This window comes from Chaetura pelagica, unplaced genomic scaffold (assembly GCF_000747805.2).
Source record: "Chaetura pelagica isolate M959 unplaced genomic scaffold, ChaPel_1.0 scaffold634, whole genome shotgun sequence".
Classification (NCBI taxonomy): Eukaryota; Metazoa; Chordata; class Aves; order Apodiformes; family Apodidae; genus Chaetura; species Chaetura pelagica.
In genome coordinates this window covers 572,795-580,185 of record NW_009953085.1, presented here as the reverse complement: position 1 = coordinate 580,185, position 7,391 = coordinate 572,795, and the positions used below count along the sequence as shown (strand labels likewise).

The 7,391-nt window shown below is 46.5% G+C and overlaps 2 protein-coding genes across 2 annotated transcripts in view; one reads left to right on the top strand and one right to left on the bottom strand.

Annotated features, from left to right (window-relative positions):
• Positions 1-1,248: 1,248 nt before the first annotated feature.
• Positions 1,249-2,490, bottom strand: LOC104388165 (heat shock factor protein 5-like). Its single transcript, XM_009996990.1, is given in 4 exon segments — positions 1,249-1,490; positions 1,952-2,050; positions 2,053-2,382; positions 2,385-2,490. Coding segments are annotated over 4 exon segments (777 nt in total).
• Positions 2,489-7,391, top strand: part of LOC104388164 (NADH-cytochrome b5 reductase 2) — a 24,319-nt gene continuing 19,416 nt past the window's right edge. The window contains exons 1-3 of the mRNA XM_009996989.1: positions 2,489-2,498; positions 6,166-6,362; positions 7,086-7,158. Of these exons, the coding sequence (XP_009995291.1) occupies positions 2,489-2,498; positions 6,166-6,362; positions 7,086-7,158 (280 nt within the window). The remainder of the gene's footprint in view (positions 2,499-6,165; positions 6,363-7,085; positions 7,159-7,391) is intronic.

Below are 7,391 nucleotides of genomic sequence, written 5' to 3'. Positions count from 1 at the left end.
AGATTGTCTTGGGCCTGGGGCTGGCGGGTGCTGGGCTGGCTCTGCCGGGTCTGGGGATCTGTTCTTACTGTTGGACAGCCTGGGAGCTGCTGCAGAAAGGCCTTTCTTCCAGAAAGAAGGATGGGTGTTTGCTGATAAAAGTGTCAACAAGAACTACCGTAATGCAAAGCCTTTTTTTTAAACTATGGCATTTAAATCACAGAGAATATGCAAAGGGAACACTCCTGTTTGTTTAAAAGTTTAATTTCAGGCTGTGTAAGCAGGAGTATAAAAGGATTTCCTTGGGGGAAACCAAACCTGATGCTGCCTCCATTTACAAAAAATATACTTTAGTCTATTTTGTTCCTGCGAGATGTGCATTGGTTCTGGAAGGCTTTGGGAAGGAGCCTCAGCAATCCTCTCCCCTGGACTAAGCTGCATTGGGGGCTGGTGGAAGCTGCAGGACTGGCACAGGCAGGAGGAGGGTCTGTGTGGGCAGCTGGGGAACAGCCTGGCGCTGCAGCCACAGGACCTCCAATGCATCGAGCAGACCTGCAGAACTGGTGTTTGACATGCACGGTTCCATTGCTCACTTTGAGCAAACATTTCAATAACTCCACAGTAAACTAAATCCCTAGGAAAGGGTCTCTCTGTTCTGAGTTTCAGAAGTTTTTGGGAAATTAAACAAACCCCATGGAAAACAAAAATAATCTGCTTGAAATTCTCTTCTGAGGAATAAAGAGAAGTAAGTAAGTAAGAGTGAAAATTGCAGCAGAAACATTTTAGACAAACAAAAGGAGTCAAGACTGTTGTACTTCATAGGCTTCAGATCATTAAAGAAACGACTGCATGAAGAACTTGAGCAAGAAAAAGACCTCAGGTATGAAAATAGTACGAGCATAATGGAATGTTCTACACAGTACTTTTGACTGATCTTTGCCTTCACCTGGGAAGACATGAGACCAAGTCTACTACTTTTCAACAAGTTCTCAGTGCTAGTTCTGCTTTCTTCCAAAAAAGAGGAAAGTTAGCCCAACGGTGACTAGCTGGGGACAAGTGTGTTTCTCCTCACGCTTCACCTTCAACAGAGCAGCTACGTGGAAAGTCACCAGGCCACGCTCAGACTCTGGAGGAAGAATGGGAACACCAAAGAGAAAAATCTTTCTGCTTTCAGGGCCTCTCTTCCTGTAGACTTTACACTCCCTGCTGAATTTTCACTCAAGACACACGTGACAGAGCATTGTAGAAGGATATTTAAAAGCATCACGTTTATGTAGCTCTTAGAAAAGCAAGCGTAGGAATGTTTTTTAAACCTGTTGGATCACAGGCTTGCGAGTACTGCAGGGAAGATATGCTGCTGTCTGGAAGGGAAGTGGCAGTGGCTGGAGACCATTGCTCCAGCGGCAGAATGGGGGGGACAGGTTGGTCTGAGTAGGTGACCTCTGTCGAACACCTTGGGAGTACTGGAAAGGCAAGCCCTGTTGCTGGAAAGCCTTGGGAAGCATTGTGCCCTGGAAGTGAGCCAAGGGGACTGTGCCGTGTTTTGCAGTGGACTGGACTCTGATGTAAACTTTTAGTCAGGGAAGTGTCGTGTTTCTGGTTTGATGTAGATCCATGGGATTAAGGAAAGAAACGGTTTTGAGGAAACTGTTCTACATTCATTAGTCCTGCTGCAGGTAAAAAAGAAAGGGAAACAAGAGTTTAGTAGTTTCCACAGGCAACAGAAGGCAGTGTGAGGAGCCAAGGCCTTATAATGGTGGTCTTCTCCTCAGAGCCTTAAACTGAACCAAAACAGTTGCTCTGTCAGCTACATGGAAGATAATGGCTGGCGTGCCACCGGGGGAATGGGCAAGTGGGACTGCTCTTCTGGTGGCAGTGGGGGAACTGAGCGGCCGCCAGCAAGGCCAGGGAACTCTTCTGCCTCAGGAGAGTGCTGCCTTTCAGCCTCCACACTGCCCAGTGCTTCTCAAACCCGGAATGGCCCCACATGGCCCACCCCATCTCATGGGACCATTGGCCTTGTGAGGCTGGAAGCGGGTGTCCGGGCGGATGGCCACCTCCAGGCCAGCACCAGCCTCGCCCTGTTGGCACATGTCAGGCGCTTCATGTGGCCTAGGAGGTTGGGGCAGTTGTGGCAAAAGTGGGGGCTGTGGAAATGGTGCAGGGTCTCAGCGGAGCTGCCACCAGTGTCAGGGCCACCCGCTGTTCCCACCATAACTTTGCAGAAGCCGTAGAGGTTGAGCTGCTGGACGAAGCTGCTGAAGTTCTTGGTCCGGAACAGCTTGGCCCCATTGTTGACCAACCTTGCTGTGTGGCCCAGCCTGGTGCCCAGGAGCTCCTGCTGCAAGAGTGCCTGGTTGATGACCAGGCCTTGGCCATGGGTGTCCGAGCGGATGTCAAGGCAGCTGGGCTGTTCACCAGCTGCCACAGCTTGGCAGGGGAGGGGTGGGGGCTGAGGGGGATGGCTCTTCCGTAGCGTTGGGCACGCAGGGTTGCAGCCGGTTTCTCCATGGCGATTGGTGCGGGAGGACACCTTTCTTCCAGAAAAAAGTGTGTATTTGTTGGTAACAGTGTCAGCCAGAACTATCCTAATGAAAAGCCTTTTTTTCAGCTATAGCACTCTACAATTTGGCATTTCAAACACAGAGAAAGTACAAAGGCAAGACTCCTGTTAGTTTAAAAGTTTAATTTCTGGCTGTGTAGGACTCCACACAGCAGGTTTCTACCTCTGATGGCTCCTACAGGACCACAGGATCCATCAGTGAAAGCAGCATACTGTTTCTGAAGCTCTGGTAATTGATTGTGTGGTGGTGCTTCTTCAGCCTGTTTCACCACTTCTGGTGGCATTCAAAAGTGTTTGCCTTCTGGCCAGGCTGTGATTGCTTCTACACTTCCTGGTTGATTTGGCTTTCCTTCTTGAGCCTGCTCCTGACTGGCGTGGGAGCTTTGTCATGCTCTGCCTTTCACTTGCACCCATTATCTCCTCCTTAGGCAGTCAGGTGTGCTGTGGCTCACTGGGCCCACCATATTGATGCTGGCATTAGCACAGATACCTGCTCGGTGTAGTGTACTGCAGCTCAGAACTTCTGGGCTCAGTGCATCCTGCGGGCTCAGCCTCTCAAGTACCTGGGCCTTAAAGCTCACGCCAAAGCACCTGGCGCAAATAAGTTGGTTGCTGTTTAACACAGATGACTTTCCAGCTTCTGACTCTCTCTTAGTCTCTCTTACAAGGAAAGGGAGGGAAAAGCCACCATATGCCGAACATGTCCTAGAGTGTAGTACTGGAGAGCATAAAAATACTGTAAAGATTAGGTTGAATAAGTGTGGATGTAAGACAAAGGAAGGGGCAGTCAGTCATCCTTCCATTAAGGCCCATGCAGGTGCTACCTCTGGCTCTGAGAAGACCTAGGCAGTGGAAGGAGAAGTGTCTTCCCAAAGGGCAGCAGACCATTGTCTAGTTGTTAGTGAGGTGAATCAATCCAGTTGCTGGGAAAGGGGTATTTTTAATACAGTTCCTGTTTTAACAAATTGTGCATTGTTGAAACAGATTGAAGGGTTTGCAAAGATGGGTGTGACAGGCCAAGGACCACTGGCACCAAGCAAGAACTGACAGCTGTCCTAATTAATCTGTACATGTAATTTAAGAGGTACTGTGTAACACACACTGTGAACAGGGCATGTGTCCTTGTAAATAGCAGTTTTTTAATGCCCAAATGGCTGCTTCTACCAGAAATAGTGATGACAGACTGCAGTTAGCTTTGCAGACTGTTCTGTGCACAGTCTTAGCATTTAGAAAGGACATCAATGTAGCATAGGTGTGATCCTTCTTTGACACAATGGTCTAGAAAATAACTAAAGAATAAGAAAGATGTCTCACTTTGTTTGTATTAATGGAAAAATTCTTTAGAAATGTGTTTTCTGTAAGTGTATTTGATGCTAGTAACTCTACTTTTTTATTACATTACTTTAAAACTTCTGATTTTTTTGAAGGTCTAATTTTATTCTGTAGCTCTGGAAATAAATAATCTCTGTACCTTTATTCCCAGATGAATATAGTAAAATTTTTTCACCGTTTTTTTCTCTTCACTGTAAGGTATTATAGTATGAGGGGGCACAGGCCTGTTTTATGGTATGAATAAAAGAACCTAGAGTGAGGCTGTTTAGGGCCTCAAGGGATCCAGGGGGCTCAGGGGAAGAGGGTTCAGGATTCCCCTCCCCTGCCATAGCCTATAAAAGCCAGAAGACAATAACTCCACCCCCTTTCCTACTCCCTTCTTCATTCCTCTGTCCCTTCCCTGTTGTCTTCAGCTTGCCATGTGCTCTGCAGGATCCTACTCCATCAGGTGCTGGGAAGAGCCCTGTACTCTTTTCAGTCAGCTCTGCTGTGTAGGACTTTTGAACATTTATATCAGTGACCACTGAAATCAGGTTGTGTATATAGTTGTATTTTTTTTCATTGATAGCCCACGTGTTACTATCCCTTCCCTATTGTAGTAAACCCATTCTAATTTTAATTTCCAACCTTGAAGTGTTGTTTCTTTATTCCCCTGGGAGCACTGGAGGGGGGTAACAGACAGCAATTCTGGTCTCTGGGTTTTGATTCCCCCAGACCCCTACACTGAGACAAAGTTAGGGAAAAACCACAAATTAATCTAGAGCATGAGCTTTCTGTGAAACTATGGAAATAGTTCATGGTGGAAGGACTATGACAAATTCAGATTAAGTGCAAGGCACAGCTGTGTTACATTATTGGTAGAGTATGCTTGTTCTGTCTTTGATAAGCTCTTTGAAGGGGCCTTTGGAGATCAATGGAGGGAAAACATGCTTTGCAGTTTTTCATTGTGGAAGTTTGTTAATGTTGAGGTATGGGGGCAGTTGTTAGGCAATGATACCACTAACTATGCTGGGAGCATTGGTTGCTATTCTGGTTTGCTTAACAGGAACAAGATGACTTAAAATACATGCAAGTTTTTGTCTGCATATTAATCTAATACAAGGATATCAAGTGGGTGTGTTCAGGAAAATGAAAAATTTCAGGAGAACTACAAGTGATACACCAGCAAGGCTGGGGAACTCTCCTGCCTCAGGAGAGTGGTGCCTTTCAATCCCAGCACCAGCTTTGCCCTGTCGGCACGTGTCAGGCACTTCATTTGGCCTGGGCAGTTGCAGCCAAAGTGGGGGCTGTGGAAGTGGTATCAGCTGAGCTAGCCCTATTGAATTCAGGGGTTATATGCTGATAAATTGGTGTATCTTTAAAAGAATCTCTTTCATAATGCTATTTTAAATTATTTGTATTTGATTGCCGGGATCCTTGTGTTTTACTTGACTACATGGTGTTGACCTTTTATGTTTCTCCTCGTCTTTTTTTTTTACAAGTTAGTCTAGTTTTGATTTTGTTTTATCTTTTGAGTTACTGTGAGCTGCCAGTATCTTTTGGCAATAATATGAACTATTTTGTGATGCAAATGGAATAGGATTAAAAAAAAAACAACAAAAAACTACTTTCACTTTGTTTTTTGTAATGGAGATGGATGTTATTTTGTACAAAATTTTGGTGAGGTCCACTTTAATTCTTGACAGTTATGTGAGGCTTTTATGCACCCTTCAGTTAAGAGGTGTAGGATATTAGTAGCCTACCTGAGTGCTAAGGTAGCCCCAGGTTTCCTGAGTGTTTAAAATCTGGATATAAACCTTCTGCTGGCACATAAATAAAACATCATCTTTTTAAGGTGACATGGAAGCAAATGAAGGATCATGTAATTGTTCATTGACACTGTGCTAAGTATTTACAATAAAAGTATGTCTAAAAATGCTCTGCTCTGTGACCAGAAGTCTTCCTGCTTAGCTCTGTACTGCACTCCTGCTCCTTGTGTATGTGGGCACACATGCTGGGAGTCCATCCCATTGCCAAGGGTGCACCTGGATAGCCTTTGTAGGAGTGGTAATTAGAGCATTTTTGTAACTTTTGCTGGCAAGGGGAGATCTTAATCAGGAAGCAGAAAGTGTAAGTGCATTATTACAGCGTGCCTGGCAACAGTACAGGAGAGGAAGCAATTGTCTGTTCTTTCTTGGTTCTGGCTATGTAGCCTGACAAGCCTGATTGTTCATCTCTGACTCAATGGCATTACCTCTGTGAATTCTCAGTTCATAATTCTTCTACTTTGCAAAGCTCTATTTTCTGCCTAGGGGGCGGAACCCGGCGGGAGTGGCCGCGCCGGGGCGGGTCGGTGCGGGGCTGCTCAGTGGTGGCCGTCGCCGTGGTGGTGGTGGCTGCGTCTGCCCTGCTGCTGCTGCTGCTCCGAGGGACGGGGCGCAGGGCGAGCGGCCGTGTGACCTTGCAGGACCCGCTGGCTAAATACCCGCTGCAGCTGGTGGACAAAAAGGTGACCGAGCGCCCGGGGCGGTCTCGCGTGTTTAAACCCTCGTCCTGGCTCTGTGGGGAGACTCTGCCGGCCTCTGCGCTGCCCCTCGGGTTGGGCTCTTGGCCGGGGGAGTCTGAGGGGCTGTTGGTTGTTCCTGGGCTGCCCCAGGCTCCGGGGCCAGAGGAGTGCGCAGAGCCCCCGAGGGGCTGTGACCCCCGCTGCCGGGCTGCGGGGTTTCCCTAGGGTAGAGCAGGCATCTTCTGTTCGTGCCTAAACCATGGGCTTACAGTTGTTTCAAGGGGAGGGTGGACTCTTTTCTTTATATGTTTAAATCCTCGTTTAGAGCTGTGTTTCTCCCTTGATTTGTGTCTGTTGTGCATCAGCGAGAAGTGATCCCCACAGCTTGTGCTTCTCTGCGTATCATGTCTTGCCTGATCTTTGGCCACAAATTATGAAATGTGCTCACTGGCCTTGGGCAATAGAGGCTCCCAGACTTTCTGTGTAAAGGTGGTGTAGGGATTTCGCTGACAAATGTCACTCCATGTGGAACTAGAGGAAAAGGCTTTCCTGCTAAAACTTCTGGTCTGTTAAAAACTTTACTTCTCAAAGCCATTTTTCTTCCCTTCTTACCATTTAGTATGCGTGCTAACAAGGAGCAGGGTTACTAAAGCATATCATGTTGACTAGAGTTTGAAATTCAAAGCATTGGGGATGTTGACCTCCTGATTTTGCTTGGATTGTTAGGAAATCAGTCATGACACCAAGAAATTCCGGTTTGGGCTACCTTCACCAGATCATGTATTAGGATTACCTGTAGGTAAGTCCTAAAGACACTTCATTATATCTACTCTGTTTTTAAGATTTACAGCTGTACCCATAGTGCTTCTGACTAGGAATTCAATACATAGCAAAGCAGGGAGTTAAAATCTGCATCTCAGTGCTGCAATGTCAGAGAGAAATGTCCGATTTCCTAAAGAGGTGTATTTCTGATTTTTTTGGCGTGCTTTGTTCTGCTTGTGTTAGTTCAGCAAGAAGAGTGAAACTGAACTG